Genomic DNA, 22,782 nt, shown 5'->3' on the forward strand with positions numbered 1-22,782 from the left:
TGCCCACTTTTTTTTAATTTATATTCATTAATTAATTAATTTCTAAAGTATATTTGGTGACTCATTTTAGTCCCCACCCCTTCCCTAGTGGAATCATGTCGAAAAACTCAGAAGTGCTTCCTCTTGTGGTGACAACAGAGTAGTGTCGCTTCTCTTACAGTAGAAAATGCCACAAATGCTGTCGCTAGAACGCAGAAGCATGAGAATGGTCTGTTATATCGAACATTTATCAAACATTTTTTTATATTTCTATTGAGGAAAGTTATATTGCAATAATTAATTGTTTTATCCCCCAGCCCAAGTATTCTTCACCCTGATTTTTTTTTTTATTCTCTATAGATGTTTCTTCAAACTACATTTGCCAGCTAGGAGCCAAGGTACAGATTCTTGAGTATGACAGCAGCAAACTTCAGTCACAGGTAAGACTAAAACTCTTTCTTTTTTTTCAGCTGAACTCTCCTGCATTTCTTAAAGTTCAAATTAGTAGGCTTTACATCAAATGAATCCAGGCAGTAGTATTCTTGGCGGCTGTGAAAGATGGGGTTAGGAATCTCTAATCCATGGTGGGATGAGACAATGTATAGTGGCATGCTGCATGCTCCAAGGCAGTGGAGAGAAGCATGGGCATCCTTTAATCTTCAGTCGCCTCTTTTTGAACTCTCCCTCAGAAGAAGTGGACTTCTCTAGTCCATTTGGAGTTCACCTGTTTACCTTAGTGAAGGGCATTAAACCTTCCACTAAATGTCTCATCAGATTCATACAGCAGCTTTTTTCCACGTTTTGAGAATCTGAAACATCATACCGAGGATCACGAGTGATAGTCTGTCTATAACCTCATTATGTTTTAATGAAAGAGTATCCTCTTGTTCTTTCACCTCGGGTTCTTATGAGCCTGAGTAGGTAGAAATGAGGCCTCTAGAAGCTTGTTAGCAATTAGAGAGGTGTGGGGCAAAGCAATAAACTATGTAGGGCTTTGCGTTGTTGTTTTGAGTTTAATAATACGATACATTTTCAATGTGAGACAGTTCTGGATTGCAGACTACACTCTCGGATTATGCAACAATGGTTTTGTACTAATACATACAATCAATCGATCAATCAAACTTTATTTAAACTTCGAGTGCACTGCGGGAGACCCTTATTTACAGTGTAGCTAAGCCAATACAGAAAACAGGGATTGACAAATTGGATCGTAAAAACATACTGAATGCTATGAAAAGTAATAATGAAGACAGTAGTAAATTTAATAGTAAAAAATTAATAAAGTACTAAAATTTCAGTATAGTAACTTAACTGTCACGCTTCCGGGTTCTCCTCCCTTGCCTAATACTCTCCAGGACTCCATTTCCCATGATTCCAATCCTGATGATGTCACTCCTTCCACCAATCACACACATCTTCCTCGTTCTCAGTCACCTGAGTATTTTTTGGGTATGCAACTCCCCTGTGTTTGTTTGCCTCAGACTTTAAAAGGACTCTGGTTTGTTCTCCTCAATGCAAGGTATTGCCCTTCACTGGACTACTGAGCGTTTTTCTACTGTTTTCCTGACTTGTGTATTTGACCCTTTGCCTGTTTTTTGGATATTGCGTTTTTGTGTTTGCCCTTTTGCTCTGGTTGCTTGTGTATTTTGTATTTTCTGGTTTTTTGACTTTTTGCTAGGCTTTTGGATTCTGATTTTGGATTTGCCCTGAAACTGTTTGACCATCTTACTATTCTTCCAGTAAACCACTTCCTTTTTAAGATCCGTGAGCGTCTTTTTGTGCTTGTGCAGCATTACAGTAACAAATCAAATAAGGATAAAATAAGTAGACATTTAATAAATGGAATAAAAATGAACTTTGCAATAATAAAATACATAAATTATAAAAGTGAAACAGTAGCTAAAACATACTTAAAATATATTAGTAATAACTAAACACTAAAAACCTAATTAAAAACTAAAATCAAGTGAAACAGTTGCAGGCTGAGTAAAGGCGGTTAGAGACTAAAAGTTTAAATTCATGTTCATGTGACACGAGTGAGCAAAGCTTTAGAGCTTCCTGTAATGAATTTCAACTCACTGGTGCACTGTAGCAAAAAGCAGATTTTCCCAGTTCAGTTAAAGCTCTCAGCACCTGAAGGGTAATCCAATCACTGGAACATGTCTGGTAAAATGCATCATTTACACTGTATGCGTTTTTGTGAAGTATGATGGCATATGACCAGTAAGTACTTTATAGGTCAACAGAAGTTAATGTGTCTCTTGATGCACAGCCAGAGATGACCAGCCAAGCTTTTCATATAATACACGGTGATGGATATTGTATGTGTCCTCAGTAATGAACCTTAAAGCAGAGTGGTATGTAGAGTCTAGAAATTTCGGTACGTCACATCACATCTTTTTCCTTGTGTGCACTGGGAAACATAATTTGTTACGATACAGGAAGCCAAGCTTTTGCCTCAGTTTACATGTAAGCTTGTTAATGTGGTATTTGAAAATACATTTGTCATTCAGCCATATGCCATTGTATTTGTACTCACAAACTCTTTCAATGTCAGATCCCATCAGGGTTGTGATTTTAAAAGTGTTAAAATCAATGTTAAAGGCTTTGGAAAACATAAATTTAGTTTTCTCAACATTTAAGACTAGCTTATGATTGTAAAAAAACAGATTGTATAACATTAAAAGAAAGGTGCTGTTTTTCTGCTGGAGTACCATTGTAGTCAGCTGAGCAGTACAAGATGGTGTCACTGGCATATACAGTGGTGCTTTTTTATATTTCTGGAAAAAAGTGATCTAAAACTAAAGAAGTCCTAATAGTGCATAAAGAGAACCAAATTAAACAAATGAGACAAAATATTAGACTTGATAGTTTATATATTGAGGAAAATGATCCAATATTACATATCTGTGAGTGGCAGTAGTATGTGAACCATTGCTCTCAGTATCTGGTGTGGGCCCCTTGTGCAGCAGTAACTGCAACTAAACATTTCTGGTAACTGTTGATTAGTCCTGCACATAGGCTTGGAGGAATTTTAGCCCATTCCTCTGTCCAAACAACTTCCATTCTGTTATATTGGTGGGTTTCCTCTCATGAACTGCTTGCTTCAGGTCCTTCCACAACATTTCTATAGGATTAAGGTCAGGCCATTTAAAAACATAGACTTCTTTCTTCTTTAACCATTTTTTGATGGAACGACTTGTGTCGTTGTCTTGCTGAATGACCCACGTTCTCTTGATTTTCAGCTCACGCACAAATGTCCTGACATTTTCCTTTAGAATTTGCTGGTATAATTTAGAGTTCATTGTTCCATCAATGTTGGCAAGCTGTCCTGGCCCAGATTCTGCAAGATGCTGGAATGCAGTCCAAACATAACGCATCTCATTTAAACCAGAAAGATCTATTTTGGTGTCATCCGTGCACAAAACATTGTTCCAGTTGACTTCTGGCTTGTCCATGTGATCTTTAGCAAAATGCAAATGGGCGGCAATGATGTTTTTGGAGAGCAGCGGCTTTCTCCTTGCAGCCCTGCCATGTACATCACTGTTATTCAGTGTTCTCCTGATGGTGGACTCATGAACATTAACATTAGCCCTTTAGTTCCTTAGAAGTTACCTTGGATTCCTTTGTGACCTTGCGGACTGCTACACACCTTGTTCTTGGTGTGTTCTTTGTTGGTCGACTACTCCTGGGGAGCATAATAATGGTCTTGAATTTCCTCTGACTGAGGGATTGGTGTAGTCCGAACTCTTGAGATGGTTTTGTAACCTTTTTCCAGCCTGATAAGCATCAACAACTCTTCTTCTTAGGTCCTCAGAAATCTCCTTTGTTCATGCCATGATAGACTTCCACAAATGTGTTGTGAAGATCAGACTGTGACACCTGACTCTAATTTTGCCTTCAAATTATCTGCTAATCCTAAAGGTTCACATACTTCCGCCACTCACAGATATGTAAAATTGGATCATTTTCCTCATTAAATCAATGACTAAGTCAAATATTTTTGTCTAATTTATTTAATTTGGTTCTCTCTTACTTTTACTTTTACTATTACTAATTTGGTTATCTTTTACTACTATTTTCTACTATTAAGATGTATGTAAAATTCTGATGAAATTTATGCAGAAGTATAGAAAATTCTAAAGGGTTCACAAATTTTTTAGCATCACTGTAAATGTCCCTTGCAATCGACAATTGAGGTGGCAATGTAATTAACAGGCCTATAAATATTAAATAATACTAGTCCGAGGACTGAACCTTGAGTGACCCCCTTAGTTACCGGTAGTAGCTCTGACTGACTTTATCCAAGTCCCACACATTGCTGTCTATCGAAGAGATAATTTCTAATTCGTTTGGTAGCCCTGTGGTCGAAACCGATATTTTTAGACTATTTATAATTAGGGAATGACAAACTGTATCAAAGACTTTAGAGAGATCAGTAAAACTGACTGCACAATGTTTCTTTTTATCGATGGCACTGAAAATATCATCTAAGATGAGAGTAGCAGCAAAAACTGTGCTGGTAGTCTGACAAGACTGAATTTCCATGGAGAAATGTCTTCAGTTGATCATTCACTAGGGTTTTTAGGAATTGTATTTTTTTTCCAGTATTCATGTTGATGAGGGCTTTGGCTACTAATCGAGGAGAGAAAGGGTGAATTGTAAATAGACCATGTCTTACAGCGGCTCTATTTAATTGAGAGGCGCTTCCCTATTAGTTTTAGCAAATAAATGTCGAGCAGCTGCAAAGTGCTTGGCAGATCCTCTCTGATCAGTAATCTGTTGATCATTAATTACAATATGGGTTGGGATAGGAATTGATTTGCTTTTGAGCAAATTAACTGTCTTCCAGAATTCAAAGGAGTTTGAAGCTGAATTTGCAAATATTGGAAGGTAAAATTCTGCTTTAGCTTTTCTGATGTAGGGTGTACAATTATTCCTTAGCTGCCTGACGGTAAGCCATTGGTCCATGCTTGAATTTCTTACATTGAGCAAGGAAGATATTTCAGAGTTGAACCTAGGATTTGATCTCAGATTCTAACATTTTTATAAAGTTTGTTTATACTTGTTAATCACCACCAGGAAAGTTTTGCTAAAATGGTCTAACGCAAAATCAGTATCTGGAATTTTAGAAGTGTGGTAGGTCATTTAAGAAGCCTTGGTCATTATGTTAAAGATTATTCTAACCATCATCGGAGAGCCTGACTTTATTATGCTAATGTTTCTAATGTATCCGATAGGGCAGTGGTCTCTAAAACCAGCATCAAATACACCTATAGAAGGAATCTATCAGGTATGTTCGATAAAATTAAATCTATTAGTGTTGACTTGGTGAGGTCATGTAAGTTTGGTCGTGTAAGTTTAGTTGCATCCACGCACTTGCTTCAGTGATTAGATACATTTGTTAACCAACTTTATTAAAATCACTTAGGATCAGCATTTCTGAGTTGATTTAAAACTTCAGCTAAATCATCTGCGCGGAAGGAGGTCTAAAGATTCCAGCTAACACAAAACTGTGTCCTGTGCATGCTTTTAGGGTTAAAAACTCAAACATTTTTCTTTAGATAATTGAGTTTTAACTTGAATAATAGATTTTACATAAATAGCCACTTCACCACCCCTTGCTTTCCTATTGTTGTTTATTAAATAGCGATGATATTACACTAGATACTACATGATATTACACTAGATATTACACTAGATACTACACTATCAACTCTGTATAGAATAAAACCTGGGCTGCTTCCGAGTTAGACAGATTTTTTACCAGAATTCAGTCAGAACTACAATGTATCATGTTGAAGAAGGCTCTGAATGTTTAAATTAATTATGCCTATACCTTTTCTGTGCTTGAAACTAATAGGATTTGTGAATAATAATTTGTGAAGAGAACTGTGGAAGTTTAACAAATAATAATAATCGCATTATGAATGTTTGAATGCTTAGCTAGGAGGCCAAGAAGCTGCTGCGTAATGTCATTCACCTTGGCACCTGAGAAGGAATTAGTGGTTACCAAGTTTCTGTTGAGGTATCTGACAATAGAGTCCCCAGCAATCAGTGTGATTGGTGAAGACTGCAGCATGAGCCACACTGATCAGCAAGAAAGTAGCATGAAAGCACAGGAAGTGAGAGGGGAACAGGGGATCCGTGTTTAGGGTCAAACAGGTCAAAGTAGATTTATCAATCATTGATTTCTGTTTCATTTGCATTGTACCTATTGTCCGAACTTTTTTGGAACTGGGTTAGTACAAGAGCAATTGTAGTTCGACTGTAATATTGCTGTTGTGTCTCTTGCTTCGTCCAGGCCTGTAGCCGTAACAGCTTATCTAAGATAACAATGAAGATAATTCTCCTTATGTCTTACTGACCTGCTGTGAAAGACTCACCAGTTTTTCCCCTCTTTCTGGTGATAGAGCTTTCTTGTCTCTTGACTAAACGTTTATCTACATTGCTTTAAAAGCAATAATATTACCTTAATATATCAAGACAACTAGCATGTTCAGCTTACTTCTTGCGCAAAGTCAATCCTTTGCTTAGCCTCAAAGGCTTCAGTGAAATCAGGTGCATGAGAGAAAATGCTTGTCTCTCCATGTAGGGACTTGTGTCTGCCTGCATAATTTATACTAGATGCAGCGTGTATAATTCAGAGGCAACAAACTAATGGATGTAAAGAAGAATATGAACGTTTAATTTTTTTAATGAAACTTGTAATCTTTTTGATTGGCTTGTTTTATCTGTCCTTTTTTAATACTGATGCATACCTCAAAATGTCAGTCTCAATGTCTGTATGGTTTATTTCATTTTAATGTTGATTGAAAAAGTACTGCATATCTAATAATTTAATACATTTTGCACACGTAGGTGGATAATTCATTAATTCATAATTCCCCAGTCACAGTATAAGCATTCTGATTAATGCATAGTTGGGACAGTACCTCAAAATAACTACATAACCTTATAATTTCTAATTTTGAATCAGGCCTAGACATACTAGCAACATTCAGTAGGTTATATGATTGATTAATTGGCTTAAATCATCTCTTCTCCATCTTAATAAGAAAGCCAAAGAAATTCAGACATCACCAGCATTGGCTCCGTTATTTCCTGTCAAGAGTAAGATTACGGACATGTTGGTCTCTCTGCAAGGTATTCTTTATACAAACTTTGGTAAAACTCTGATGGAAATTGTAAATTTCATTTAATGATACAGCTAGATAGGCAAGTATACGATCTTCATTACAGTCTAGAATTGTGACAACAAAAATGACTATACTACCACACCCCTAGTAATCTGGTGGAAAAAGCTTGATGCAGTAATTTGTAAATTTATTTGGAACAGTAGCCTAAAATCAAATTAGCCACACAGTGTTATTCTACAATGAAGAGAGGTTTATCCTTATCTAATTTTAGAATGTACCATAAAGCTTTTTTTGTGCATTAAAGGTCTGGTTTGACCCACTCTCTCACATTGCTTGGAGATACATTGAAGAACAGTTAAATCAGCCTATCAGACTTCAAGATGTATTGTTTTCCGGGGTGTCGATAAAATACTGTTTGCTAAACTGGTCCCATTATGACTAACACTATCACAAATTTCAGAGCTGTGGAGAAATCTTCTTAGTTATAGTGACAGGACATTTACAAACAAAAGAAATATAAAATCTGGCACTAAACCATTTATCTTGGAGCAATGGAGAAGACAGCACGTTAAAACACTATGTGAAGATGTATTTAATTCAAAGGGGAGGTCAAGCTTTGAAAATTTAGTAACAACCTTCAATATACCAAGATCTTCCTTTATTTTTTACAATTACAATCAGCCCTGTTTTAAAAATGAAACAAAAAAGGCTAACAACAACAACTCACTAAATCATCTTTAGGTCATCATACAGGTGTAAGTAAGGAATGTTGACCATGGTCCAGTTCATTCATTTCAAATATTAGACATAATTTGTAGTAGACAGGGAACCAGATATTGAAAGGTTGCAGTGTGGTTATGCTTTTGTCTAATGCCAGAGTAACCCACCAATTGTTGTGTAGTTCAATACCATTGGCCTGGGTGAGTTGATATTAACGTTGCAAAATTAAAAGTCCTGACCAATGATGTATGGTCATATGGTATAATAATAATTGCGTACACAATTGAGCTGTGAAAGAAGCTGCTGATGAGTCACTGAAAAAAACAAATGTTAAGTGCTTGAGATTAAAGAAACAATCAAAAAGGAAATGGTTTTAATTCAGCCCCGTTCTCATAGGCTTAATACACATTAAAAATAATCATAATTAAATAATAAAATATCAATGTTGAAGCTAAACAGTTGAAAATGGCCATTTCCACTATCTGGTCAAAAATTAAGAATATTAAAACAATTGGAGTTGTTAAGAATCTGCCAGGAAGAGGACACCACACACAGTCAGAAGGATGCTTTGATTGGACAAAGAATCTCTAAGGGTCACAGACGGGGAATTGCAGACATTAGTTAGGTGCTGGGGTAAGAATGTCTCCCGAACCACAAACACTGCCTATATAGCCACAAGTTGTTAGTTGATTGCCAGAAGAAAACCTCTGCTGTCAAAGACGGACAAACTCAAGCTTCCCCAGTTTGCCAGATGTTACTTGAACTTTCAGGGGGAACTTTTTAAAACAAAACCAGTTCCAGGTTGCTTAAACTGGGCCATAGGTTGGATCTTCCAGCAGGATAGTGATCCAAAAGCACACTTCAAAATCAACACAAAAATGGTTCACTTATCACAGAATTAAATTTTGCTGTGACCACCCCAGTTCCCTGACCTAAACCCTATAGAAAACCTATGCGATGAGATGAAGAGGAGTGTCCACAGTGTGGGCCTCAGAATCTGAAGGAACTGTTTTGTGAGGAAAGGTCACAGATCTCTTGCCATGTGTTCTCCGGTCTATAGGAAAAGACTCAGAGCTGTTAATATTGCAAAGGGAGGCTGCATAAAGTATATAATTAACGATTGTGGCACACACAAATTTGAGAAAAAAGCTTTTTTTTATCTGAAAAGATTGCGCTTTTTTAGCCATTGTATTGTTTAAACGTTAGATAAGTAAAGGTTAGTTTTTTATATATTTTGAGTGAAAGATCATAAGGATGAGCAATAAAGAATGTTTTTTACATCCTGTTTTGCTCATGTTTATCAGGGGTGCCAATATTTGTAAAGGGCACTCTGCTACATACGGCTGTTTGTTTACACCAGCAGAAAAGGCACATGAACACAGCTGGGGATAGCAAGAAGGTCACCTCTAGCTATACAATTCCACTCTACGGTAGCCACAAGACTCACACTTAACAGGTCAACACAAAATAACACAAATAACGCATATACGTCTGAGACTAACAGAACAACCACATTAATAACATAAACAACAACATTTAACATTCCTTTGGCAGAGGGGTTGGAGCGTGTGTGTGATGGGGGGGCAATAAGGGTTGGTTTTGGGAACAAGAAGAAATGTGTTATTGCAAATAACTTCACAGCTATGATTTGCGTGTTTGTACGACTAGAAGCCATGATGTTATTCGCAATTGCTCTTAAGTACAGCAAATGGTCATTGTTGAACATATATGTCCAAAAGAATCTAGACATCCCTTCTAATTAGTGAATTCAGCTAGTTAAGGTGCACCCACTGCTGACACATGTTCAGTTGCACACACACGGTTTGAATAGCCTATATAAAAAGCATTTACCTATACAGTAGGATGCTCTGGAGCAGCTGCACATGAGCCTAAGGTTATCATGCCTAATATCAAAAGCTGGCTAGAGAGCTATAAATCCCCCCTGCATTGTGCTGTGAAGCGGGGGAAGTGTGCTATTTGTATCGATGAAGCACCATCCCACTTTGGGACGAGTTGAAGTGGCGTTTGTGGTCCAGAGCTAATCATCCAAAATCAGTACCTGACATCACCAATGCTTTTGAGGCTGAATGCAATCAAATTCTTAGAGCAGTGCTCCAAACAGCAGTGCTATAAAGCTTTCACAGAAGATTAGAGGCGGTTACTGCAAACTCCTGATTAATACCCTTGATTTTAGAAGAAATATTGGATGAACAGATGTCCACAAACTTTTGGACATATAGCGTATGCCTTCAGTATTGACAAGTTATTAGTTAGCAGTAGCTTAGAGTAAAGTGACCATTGAGTAAAGTGACCGACACTTTTCAACGAAACAGATTTTGTTTTGTACAAAAAAAAAGACTAACCCATTTCTCTGGTAATCATGCAATGGTAACAGTTCTGTCTTTGTTTTGTGCCAGTGTAATGAAGGAGCCTTGCGCTCTCTACGAAAGGGAATGACCCTCTACCACTCTGAGTCAAAGCTGTCTTCCCTCCCTCAGTGCCAGGAGGCCCTGCTCAACGTGAGTACCCAGACATATCTCCCAAAACAAAGTTATAGCTACATCAATGAGATCAGGCATGTTCTTATGGGTCTAGAATAAAAAGAGATCAATACGAACATGAATGTGAGGCAAATCACTAATCTACGACAGCCCCATTACAGAATTTCTGAACCAATAATGATAACCGATAATACACACCTTGCTGTGGATGATATGCATGTATGTATGTGTGTGTATAAACCGATCAGGCATAACATTATGACCACCTCCTTGTTTCTACGCTCATTGTCCATTTTATTAGCTCCACTTACTATATAGGTGCACTTTGTAGTTCTACGATTACAGACTGTAGTCCATCTGTTTCTCTGCATACTTTGTTAGCCCCTTTTACCCTGTTCTTCAGTGGTCAGGACCTCCATGGACCCTCACAGAGCAGGTACTGTTTGGGTGGTGGATCATTCTCAGCACTGCAGTAACACTGACGTGGTGGTGGTTTGTTTTTGTGTGTGTTGCACTGGTCTGAGTGGATCAGTCACAGCAGTGCTGCTGGAGTTTTTAAACACCTCAATGTCACTGCTGGACTGAGAATAGTCCAGCAACCAAAAATATCCAACCAACAGCGTCCTGTGGGCAGCGTCCTGTGACCACTGATGAAGGACTAGAAGATGACCAACACAAACTGTGCAGCAGCGGATGAGCTATTGTCTCTGTCTTCACATCTACAAGGTGGACTTACAAGTTAGGAGTGTCTAATAGAGTGGACAGCAAGTGGACACAGTGTTTAAAAACTCCAGCAGCACTGCTGTCTGATCCACTCATACCAGCACAACACACACTGACACACCACCACCATGTCAGTGTTACTGCAGTGCTAAGAATGATCCACCACCCAAATAGTACCTGCTCTGTGAGGGTCCATGGGGGTCCTGACCACTGAAGAACAGGGTAAAAGGGGGCTAACAAAGTATGCAGAGAAACAGATTGACTATAGTCTGTAATCGTAAAACTACAACGTGCATATATATATATATGTGTGTGTGTGTGTGTGTGTGTGTGTGTGTGTGCATATATGTATATGTATATATATATATATATATATATATATGTATATGTATATACACACACACACACACAAATATGAGCATTTACAATTTGTAAACATCGTATGTTATTCAGTAGTCATCCTTTTCCAGATCCACTTGCAGTGGTAGGTGAATGTAACCTTAGATGTCTTGCCCAAGCAGTGTACCTGCCTTAATTGGAACTGGATTGGTGTTACCACTGTTCTCTATTTGAGTGAATTTTAAAGAATGAAAATGTCCAGTACAAGTGATTACATGTGAGCTAAATGTCAAAGGCTTGATCAGCCAGAGAGAAAAGAGCTCTGACAGTGCATTAAAAAAAAGGTTTAAAACTGGTGCTCACATTTAACAGATCCAGTAGATCGAAACCGGTGTTATTACCTTGCTGTGCTAAGTGTTGTTACTGAGCAACATCTATAATAGGAGAAAAATCAACCTCAACTTCAATTTCTCATACTACTGTTAAACTTTTTAAGCATAAATAAAGTTAGTCATCTTCTTCTGATTATCATTAGCAATATGGCTGCCATATGCGAATTAACGCTTCTGAAATAATCCATAATTACTTAAAAATTCTGTAACTCAAGAATGCTTCATCAAAAAAAAAATGAAACTTGGTACTATTATACTATGAAGTCTACAGATAAGCAGTTGGTGCCATGTGATTCAGTTCTCTGACCTAAATAACTTGGTGATTACATGTTATGTCAGAAATTGGACTCCTTGTTTGGTATTTAGACTTAGTCATTCAAATACTACAGCTTATTATACAAAGTTCAGAAGGTCAGTCTGTACAAACAAAAATCGGTGAACGTCTTTGTTGAAGTCCCCTGATCAATAATCGTGACATATGGAGATCTTGTGACAAATTCTGACCTACTTTTACTTAGCTTCTGTATGGCACAAAAAGGCCCCTAATGGGCCCCATTGGGCCTCATTATGGAATGCATATTGAACGGTTTAACACTGGTAACTAAATCACTTTGCAAGCACAACTATGTCAGAAATTTCACCCGTAGTCATGCATCTATGTTGACAGTCTTTAGAATGTTCTACAAAACTCAATAGATCAGTACATAGAAATTAAGCATGTATCATGTTTAAAGACCACTGCTCAACAGTTGAGGCACTTTGATAAACTCTGACTTCCTTGCATTTTTCATCCTCTCTCTAAGATAAGGCCCAAACTGAATTAGACCTTGTTAGGGCTGACTGACTCAAACTGCATAAGGGGTTATTGTGCTTATGTGTGCTTTAACCCGCAGATTGCCACTTGCAGCTATATTAAGGATTCAGAATCTATGAGACTGATGACATATATGACAAAACATGGCCGCCATCGGCCAATCAGATTTCAGCAGGTATTGGACAGCCTTAAAATTGGCCAATCAACTCGAATCGCCACCTTTTATTACAATTTTGCTACAAATGCTCATTGTTTGAACTTGACCTATTGAACTTTGAACTAGTCCTACCGTTTATACCTTATCATTTCAAATCTGGTCATAACCTGAAGACTGGAGTCTGAAAGTAAATTATTATCAAAAAAATGTTGACTTTTTCACAAAGCATGTCTGCAACATGTCAATGAATCCATCTGGGTGGAGTTTTTACGACTCTATTAACTGCAATTCAGATGTACATCATCTGATTGAGACCAAAATTGGTACAGATAGACAGAATAATACTCTGAGGAAGCATGCCAATTGTGGTCTAAACTGACCTCTGGGGGCGCTACAACATGTAATAATATATAAATTATATAAAATGAATATATCTCTTGTTTGGTTTACGTTAAAGAATTGCAAATGTTGACAAAATACTTTGCCCTTAGACATGTTTGACTAAATTGTACTGGTAATTGAACATTGTGATTTCTATATATTTTAATGACAGTAGTTCTGTGACAATAAGGCACAGGTACAAGTTTCATAGATTAGTGGGCATATAGGGAGCGCTGAAACAATCATTCCACATGGTGGGCATATATGCAAATTCATCACATTATAAAACAATAATTTTATATATGTATTCCAAAAACCCAACAAGTATTGTTTCAGTGTTTATGCACAAACCAAATAAGTCATTCTGCTGCAGCATGTAAAAGTCATTTACTGCCAAAGTTGCCAAATCGCTTCATTAAGTTGGTATATTTGCACCCCATCAAATGGACTCATAAGTCAGTTTGAACAATGCATAAAATGAGTATTACCAATAAGTAAACCACCAAAACAGCAACCTTTAATTTAATGTCTTTTACAATGAACATATCAAAGATGAAGTCCAACTACAGCAACATTTTGAAGTAATTGGCAGCTAAAGTTGCCAAATCAGCTCCTTTGTACCCCGTCGGATTGTCTCATTAGTCAAATTCAAAACGGCAAAACAGTCATGCAGTGACATCACATGACACAGGTGAGTAGGACACCAATTTTACCAGAATTTTGGTCCTAATTCTGACATTTGTGAGTGACATTTTCAGAACACTGTATGCCACATAGTGTGCACAAAATATTGTTTTTTATTTCTGTGTATGTATAAATTGATGAGATGCACATATGTCTTTATTAGCTATGCCTAAAAGGAACCATATACATAATAAAATGTCAAAATGTAAGTAATCTAGGTTAAATTACCATTTGTGACGCATCACAGGCATAGAGATTTAAGTTTAACAATCTGTAAATGTAAATAACAGATGAGAGTGACTTCTTATAGCAAAATAAGCAAAGCAGCTATGTCATATGGAGGCTCACTCTCCTGATTTCTAGGCTTGGACATCATATTAAAACTGTGCTGCCCTCCAGAAGTTGGAGATGGTTGTCTCTGCATTTCAGCCTAAACATGATTAAACATCTATACCATTGTCATTATTCATTTGAAAAGTGGCACCATGGCATTCACATTGGCTTGCTTAGCAACCATTGCTATCTGCTAATCCCTCAAGCTTTCAGTTTTTTGTCAGTGTATTATCAGTTTGTTTGAAAACTCCAGCTGGGGTCAAAAGATGTACCTGGGGGACCTGTAAAAGCAAGATCCCGTGGGGGATGGAGTAGTGCATGTTGTGTTTTACCCATTTTCAAAGCTAGAAACAAATTGTAAAAATGTTGTTGTTGTCAGTAGTCTACAAATAAAGGGCTTACAATGCATTTTTACTTCAAAAGCTAAAATGGGCTTTGTCAATATTTTGACAAAAATTTTAATGCAAGTCAATAAAAGTAAGACATAAACAAATGGTCCATAAACATTATTCATGCCTGCCATGGCAGTGTGCTTTAGCCTAGAATCTTTAGGTTTGGGTTTTTGCTGCATTGTTTTTCCTTGTCTTTTTACAGCTCTATTTTTGGTTGTGGGTTGTTAGATCTGGTTTCTCTCACTCTCGCTAGTCAGGACAGTCTGTTGTGTGTTATGATGTGTGATTCATGTCGTTATTTTTAACCCTTTGAAGGCTAAAAGCAGAGATATGTTGACTTCTGCTGGCAAGTGTTGGTTTTTTGAAGCAAACAGGAGTGGAGACTTGAGGAAAATTAAGTTTAATGAACGCACATCTTCTCAACCAAATAAGTCTCATGAAGCTTACACACTGATGAACTTATAGTCGCAAAATGTAAACCACACCGTCAGTTGTCTCTTTGTCTCAACGAACCCCCAGAACCCCCCACGGAATGGACAACTGCCTCTACCTTTGTAATTAAAATAGAGGTGTTGAGGCCCACCCTAGGAACTGGGATGGGTCCGAGATATCACCATCAGCAAATGGCATTGCTAGATTGGGGAGCTACAGATAACCAGATGTGAGACAGGCTAACCATTGGAGGTCGTTAAATGACAAAGGACTGCTTTCCACAGCCCCCACACATCACCCAAGAGAGACGTACAAAATGCATACTAGATTAATACAAAAAGGCAAGGGAAAAACAGGGAAAAGGTTTAAGATAAGTTACAAAGTTAATAAGGAACAAATAAAGTAAAATGAAATAAAATAATATTTAACACTCCCCCCTTTTGACCATACAAAAGTATGGTCAACATAGGTTAATTATTCATATACCTGTCTGGACATCAGGTATAGGCATTTAATGAAATCATTTGTCACCACAGAAATATCTCTTACTATAGTAAGTTCTACATCCGTTTGTGCTATATGTACATGTTGCATATTCCTAGCTGTACAGATACAACAACAATGTATCATGGAATAAATTATCAGTACAATAACACAAAATGTGACAAAGATCAGTAAAAATTCACGACTGTACAGCCACCATGAACCCAACCAAACACTCAGCCAATCTCCTCTGTTTTGATCCATGTGGTAATACGATTATGTAGATCATTTAGATCATTAATATATATAAGATCTGTAGTAGGATCAAAAACATCAGAGCAGCATTCGGGACCAACTATTGCACAAACCCCTCCTTGTTGAGCCAAAACATAGTCCCATGCAAATTTATTTTGTCAAACCCTTTGCGTGTGTATGAACTTGATATTTGGTTTGACATTGCTCTCCATTTACTTCAAGAGTAAATGTTGCATCAATGTTTATGAAAGAAGAGATTAATGATGACAACTCAGGAGTTAATGTTGCGTTGCATCTCTGAAATTTTTGCAGCATAAGCTGACATCCTTTATGAGGAGGCAAAAGATCTAGAGTACCATTTTTATGTAGCCGGACATTGTCTGGTACCAAATATTTAGTATTGGCAAACGCTTCATTGTCTTTGTATTGCATCTAGATATCAGTCAGAAACAATGTGACACTTTCACTTCTTTTGAGGTTCTTTCCATCAACATTACAAATCTGGCCACAAAAAAGAACGCATTTTCATTATTTAACATTTACAGACCACCAGGGCCCTACACAGAATTTTTAAAAGAATTTAGTGATTTCGCTGCAAACCTAGCTGTGTGCAATGATAAATTAATGATTGTAGGAGATTTTAATATCCATTTTGAGAAGGCAAATGACCCACTAAAAAAGGCATTTACTTCAATCCTAGACTCTGTTGGTATTACCCAAAATGTAACAGGGCCTACGCACTACTGTAGTCACACTTTAGATCTAGTTCTGACACTTGGACTTGACATAGACAGGCTTAGTATCCTACTGCAAACCTCAGTAATCTCTGACCATTACTTAATTTCTTATGAGCTACGTCTTAGCCATAATATATGTACGTCCCCTCGCTATTCTACAAAGCGCTCAATAAAACCATTTACCGCCCTACAGTTGTCAAACTAAATACAAGTTAAACATTCCACAGATTTGTTCTACATTGTTCTACCAGGCTTAAAACTATTGACCAAGCAAAAGTCAAAATGCTATTAAAGGTAGACAAGTGTGTCATGCTCTTTTACAAGTTATTTGAACTCTTTTACAAATTTATTGAGCAGACTGATGTGACTATTTATCCATTTGTTAAAAGGAGGGCAGTATAACTTTGTTGCTGCACCGCTCTGTGGCACAAACCCTGTATGTATGAATAGCCAGCACATGCAAGCTGTAGCAGTCACTATACCCATGCCACACAGAAGCAGTATGTGTGAATCAGCCCTAAGAGGTTGGTTTCATGCACCTCTTGTGTTTTTGTGTAAACTAACTGATCTGTTTATGTTCTTTTGTTAGGGAACAGGACGACTACACACCAGCAAGCCCTCACCGTCAACAGGGTTCCTCTCCTCTGTGGGAAAACCTGAAGATGTTATTCATACTATGAAGGTACTACTTAATTAAACTTGGATTGCTACTAACAGAATATTCATGACGTCTATTTCAGAGAGTCCATGCCTGTGCAGCATGCATGGATACACCTGCATGTTCCATTCTGTTTTTTCTTTTTTAGTGAACTACTGACTGTTGTTTCTTTCAGACGTTCTGCACAGGTTAAGTTTTCCACTGATGGGTGAACACAACTCATGTCCTATTATGTAACAGCAGGACTTGGAGGTTCATGAAAACTTGAACAAGCAGCTTCCAGATGACTATGAGGAAGACCTGAGTGAGAAAGAAAAGGCCATTGTGCGAGAGATGTGTAATGTGAGCAGAACTTTGTTGCCTCTCTCTCTTTCTCTTTCACACATACTGATTCAGTTTTAAAATTGTCAGCATGTAGTTTGAAAATGTGAACTGGAATTTGCCAACAGCTCATTAGTCCTTCAATTGAGTACTAAGTATAAATAGACAAACTCTAGATGATAATGCACTTAATCTTGGCATATTTAGAAGTTGTAGATGACCTTAAGGCTGCACTTAAAAGAGCATTCTAGAACCAGATTTCTAGAATGTTAAGTAAATTTGAAAGATTTAGATTTATCATGAGTTAAACTTTTTAAAATAAAAATGCTGTCCCATGTTTCCCTGTCACTACCAAAACAAAAAAACTGCATCCAAAACCACATACTACCATACTAAATAGCATGCCAAAAATAGTACACCACCATGAGAAATGCATAGTACATATGGTGGTATGTGATTTTGGATGCAGCCCAAAGGGTTTTGGTCCTATAGGTGAAGCTACATCCCTGCATGTGAGACTGCATGTAGACCCCATTGTTTTGTAAATATGCCCTAAATTTGAAAGTCTGAAAGCCAGTGTGTAAGAATTGTCACCACCAAAACACATATTTTCTGCAATTAGGAAACTTTTAGAATTGTATGTGTATATATTGTTCAAAGTTGTGTTTACTGATTAGTGTTTTTGACTGCTCAAAATGAGCAAAAATCACCACTACCAAAACAGTCACTACCAAAACAAGTTTCTGAGATGTTATTATTGTATTGGTGACAAAATGGAATGTTCAGTCATTTATTTTGATAAAACAAACATAATCAAGGTAACCCCTAGCTGATGGAGAGAGGGGTCTGTATGGCCCTTCTGTGGAATGTTGGAGCCAGGGAATATAGGGCTTTGTACAATAGCATCTCTTACCTGTAATCTACAATGGGGATGGTCAGATTTGCATTTTAAAAGGCCATTGTGAGCTTGAGTTATGCTTTCCTTTGAGAAAGTTTTTGTTCTAATTTTGTATGTATGTCTACATGGGCTTTGCTTCTAGGTGGTGTTGGGCAAGCTGGGCGATGCAGCAGGATCAAAGCCTTCCATCCAGCAGCATCTGTCTGGGAATCTGTTCAAAGGCCCTCTGTAGCAGCTTAAAACAACCCCACCTCACCCCTTCATCCCAGTCCCCACCCACCCACCATGATCGAACACGGGATGGTGCAATAGTCATAGTACATGAGTCCTGGACCTCCTTCAGACTGATGCAGCGTTAAAGATGAGCACTTTCTCTGTTTTGAGCAAAAGATCACTTTGGCTAGTGCGTCAAAATAAGTTAGAGACTTACATGTGTATCTTACTTTGCGATACTGCCCTTCCTCATTAGCATAACTAATATACATTGTAGATATCACTTTTTATTGTGTGAAAGAATGTACAAAAGCCTAGTCATGTTGTTATTACTTCTTTTGAATGTGTTAACTTTTAGTGGTCATGTGCATTACAAGTTTTTGTTAAGTGAAGATACAACTGAACAATGACAAGGTTTTTTTAATAGTGCAACTACTTTTTTTAAAAGATTCATCAAATACTCATGTAATATCAGTGTTTTTTTCAGAAGTATCAGACAATATAAATATATAAAAACCCACTGGATCACTACTCTATCCAAGAAATAGCACTGTTCTTCCATTTTAGTTGTGTAATCTCAACAATTTACAGTAGTGTGCTGTGCATGCCTGACAATCATGTTTCTCAGGTCTGGGGAAAGGACAGCTGTAGAGTCATGCAGGAACTTTATGACTATATAATAGCCACAAAACAGCTCTGCCTCTTTCCACCTCCTCTGTGAATAGTTTTGCCCCAGGTTCAAACTTTGTTTTGGATAGCTGAAGACAATTGCAGCATCCATAGTATGTTTAAAAGACAAATTGTTTGCTAATTTAATGGCTATGTCATCATGGTTTGTCATACAACCTAAGGCTATCATTGAACTACCACAAAAATGGAATATTTTATAGACCTTGATGAACATTTCTAATCTTCTGGATTCAGCAGATTATGTTCAGCCATGCTACTGCATGTTAATGACTGTCTTTGTGTGTAAATGTGAATTTTATCTTTCAGGGTATCTTTCATAATAACCACAAAGAAGACAAGCTTGATGTAAGGGACATTCACAGGCAAATTGAAGATTAATTGAGAAATACCAATTAAGGTGGAAAAGTCATGAAAATTAGAATGCACTAGAGTCAGAAGCGTCTTTCTTGAAAGTCCATTGAAAGACTGGTTCATCTACTTCCAAATGAAAATCACATTTTTATATATTGTTTTTGCTTTATCCAAAATTAAAAAAAGAAAAAGAAAATGATAGAAAATCTAATTTAAGTTCATGAAAACTGTAGTTACAACATGATTTTACTAACCTTTTAGTAACCATTGGCATTGTTGGGATGACAAAAGCAAAAACAGAATATATAAATGTTAATTTTTCTCAGAATTAATTTGAATTAAAAGCAATAACTTTATATTTTCTGATCTGCTGCCGTATACGCTCCAGGACATTTCTTTTGTAATATTTTCTAACTCTGTGTGTGAGACCCTGAAGTGGACACCTAAATCAGCAGTGTTAATGTCAAATTCTACCCTTATGGCCAGTGTATTACTTACTTCCAAAAATCTGGCTTTTGTTTCTGGGCCATTATGTTTAGTATAAGGCTTTAACAGTACAGCATGGAATAGCAGATCAATTTTTTCATAAGACAGCAGCTAGAATTAAATCCATCTTGTTCAAGTTTAGTTATTCTAAGCATGTTTTGAAAAGATAAATTTCACTTTGCTTGGTTATAGTAAGTCATAGTAAATGTTACAATTTAAGGACCCATTTATTTTACCAGCACTGTTTTTTTAGAATCTTGCTCTAGCATAGTTTTATCCAGAGCAGAATAAGCGAGCAAGAAACGTTTCCCCAGAAAAGGTTTAAGTGTGCCTCCTCTGGAATACATCAAAATGATCCTGTTCCTTCCAGGGCACTGCCCAACTGTGCAATCTCAACACTGATCCTTGGCCAACGACCTGGCTCCATTTGTTGTTATCGCTTTAAGCAGTGGCATTAGTTCTACTAAAAACTAATATCCTAACATTTTGCCTCTTTGCCTTTTCAATTTTTTTGTATTGGTGTTCCAGTTACAGATTAAGTTGGAATCATCTAGATTTCTGCATGACTATCTCATAAAATAAAATGACATCTAATCTTCAATACAGTTTAAATAAGGATGCCAGTATTATTGATAAAGGTATTTAAAATACCACTTTGAAATACAAAATTCCACTTTAAAATGTGTGTGTGTAATGGAAAAACCTATGATTTACAGTTCTGTCCTGTCACAATACTAAACTACACTTCCAAATCGACTCATTACAAACAGAGAAAGTTCTGGTGCATTTTAGAGCAGGTGAGCTCCATAGATTTCTTAGTGTCTCAGTCCTTGTCCTAATGCTTGCCTAAAAAGGGAGTTCAATTGATTTTTTTTTAATTAATCCACAATTAAAATGTTATAATGTAAACAAAGGCATGCAGAGGGGTTTGATATGAAATGCTTCATCTTAAAAAAAAAAAAACTTTCAGAATTGTTCACAGTAGTGTTGATAGGAACTGGACGTCCAAAGAGCCCCTGAAGGCTCCGTCACAGAAAATGTTCACTTGAAATGCCTAAGACATTGTTTTACAATAGTTCTGACATGAAGGCTTTGTCCTAAAACATTTTTAAAAATTCATTCAAGGTAGGGTGCATGCAGGGCAACCCAAATAAAATAGAACAAGGAAAAAAAAAAAACTTTCATCAGGTTTACCACTATTTTACAATTCTCAACAGATCGTAAATAAATGCTTTACATGTTTGATCCATTCTACCACCGACATTATTCAAGTCAAGGGCTTAGTGAGAACGGGGATTCATAAATGCTCACTGAAGATTTTTGTACTTTTAAAATGCTGTTAGGTTTTTACAGCAGGAGTTGGATCTCTGCGTGCCAGGTGACGGGCAGAAGTGGCTGCTCTTGTGACGACTTCGCAGCCGCTTTTATTAGCAGCTGCCACTGAGCGGCCACATCGCCGCCACTTTTATTGGCAACTGCCATCGAGCAGCTACATTGCGGCCACAACGCGGCCACTTCGAGGCCACATCGGGGCCACTTTTATTAGCGACCGCCACTTCACAGCCACTTTCATTAGCGACCATCACTTCACTGCCACTGCTCCGTCACTTTTAAATTTACATTTTAAATAAATCGCAGTCCACGCCAAAATACATTCCAAACTCAAAAATGTATTTAGAATATATTGCCATGTTAATAATATTAGTAAATATATTTTAAAATGCACTTAAAATATATTATGTTAAAAGTTATGGGGAAATATTAAATATATAAATATATATATAAAATACATATATGTATTTATGAAGTACATTTGAAAATGTATGAGAATTGGCAAAATACTTTGTCTAATGCACTTTATTGCTTGGTAACCTTTTGAAGTGAATGCTTCTATCTTTTGAAATTAATTTGTACTCCAGTATCTTAATTGTAAATGTTGGTAAATGGACCTTTAACAGGACAAAAGCAAATGTTGTAGATTGATACACTGTGAAAATGTAGTTTGATGATTTGATATCTTGCTTATTATATATATATATATATATATTTGGCATATATTTTGGGTTTCTCACATAATGCAAAGTACAATGAAAAACACAGACAGTACCATTCATTCAGTTCATGTATATTTAGTTACATCTTTAACCTTTATTAACATACATACAATTCTACCTACATACAGTTGAAAAATATAATAACAAATACAAATAAATGCATTTTAAATATATATTTAAGAAATACATTTTTGGTCATTTTCATATTTTGCAAAAAAAAAAATTTGTTTTGGTAATGGTAATTGTTTTGGTAATGCTTTGGTGAAAATTAATTACTACATTTATTAACATTAATAAACCATGAACATCAACATTATTAGGACATAAATAATGTTTAAAAAGTATTAAATTATGTTTGTTAGTGTCTTTAATTATATCATGTTTATTTTTTTATTTTATTTTACTTTTTTTCTTGTTTATATCTTTGGATTTATTCATTTGGCAATAACTCAATACAATGGTATATAGTTAATATTTACTATTTCATTTAATGTTTAATGTTTAAGAACTATAAAGCAAATTGAGAACATTTCTTTACCATGTCTAATAAAAGTGGCACAGCTAATAAAATGTGGCTGTTAAATGGCTAATAAAACCGACCATGATGTGGATGCTCAGTGGCGGCTGCTAATAAAATTGGCCGCAAT

The 22,782-nt window shown here is 36.7% G+C and overlaps 1 protein-coding gene across 1 annotated transcript; it reads left to right on the top strand.

Annotated features, from left to right (window-relative positions):
* Positions 1–1,482: 1,482 nt before the first annotated feature.
* LOC118800332 (coiled-coil domain-containing protein 85C-B-like) lies at positions 1,483–21,717 on the top strand. The gene is made up of 5 exons (XM_036560531.1): positions 1,483–1,501; positions 10,259–10,360; positions 17,054–17,146; positions 17,363–17,464; positions 18,484–21,717. Exons 2-5 carry the CDS (start codon positions 10,295–10,297, stop codon positions 18,571–18,573), a joined length of 351 nt encoding a protein of 116 aa, XP_036416424.1. The 5' UTR covers positions 1,483–1,501; positions 10,259–10,294; the 3' UTR covers positions 18,574–21,717.
* The last annotated feature ends 1,065 nt before the right edge of the window (positions 21,718–22,782 follow it).

The sequence above is a fragment of the Colossoma macropomum genome, unplaced genomic scaffold (assembly GCF_904425465.1).
Source record: "Colossoma macropomum unplaced genomic scaffold, Colossoma_macropomum, whole genome shotgun sequence".
Lineage (NCBI taxonomy): Eukaryota > Metazoa > Chordata > Actinopteri > Characiformes > Serrasalmidae > Colossoma > Colossoma macropomum.

What these genes read in the sequence shown, in the direction of transcription:
- LOC118800332 (XM_036560531.1), top strand. Translation starts at nt 10,295, where the DNA reads ATGACCCTCTACCACTCTGAGTCAAAGCTGTCTTCCCTCCCTCAGTGC. An exon ending in GCCAGGAGGCCCTGCTCAAC is followed by an intron (nt 10,361 to 17,053) that starts GTGAGTACCCAG and finishes TTCTTTTGTTAG; the next exon opens with GGAACAGGACGACTACACAC. An exon ending in ATGTTATTCATACTATGAAG is followed by an intron (nt 17,147 to 17,362) that starts GTACTACTTAAT and finishes ATTATGTAACAG; the next exon opens with CAGGACTTGGAGGTTCATGA.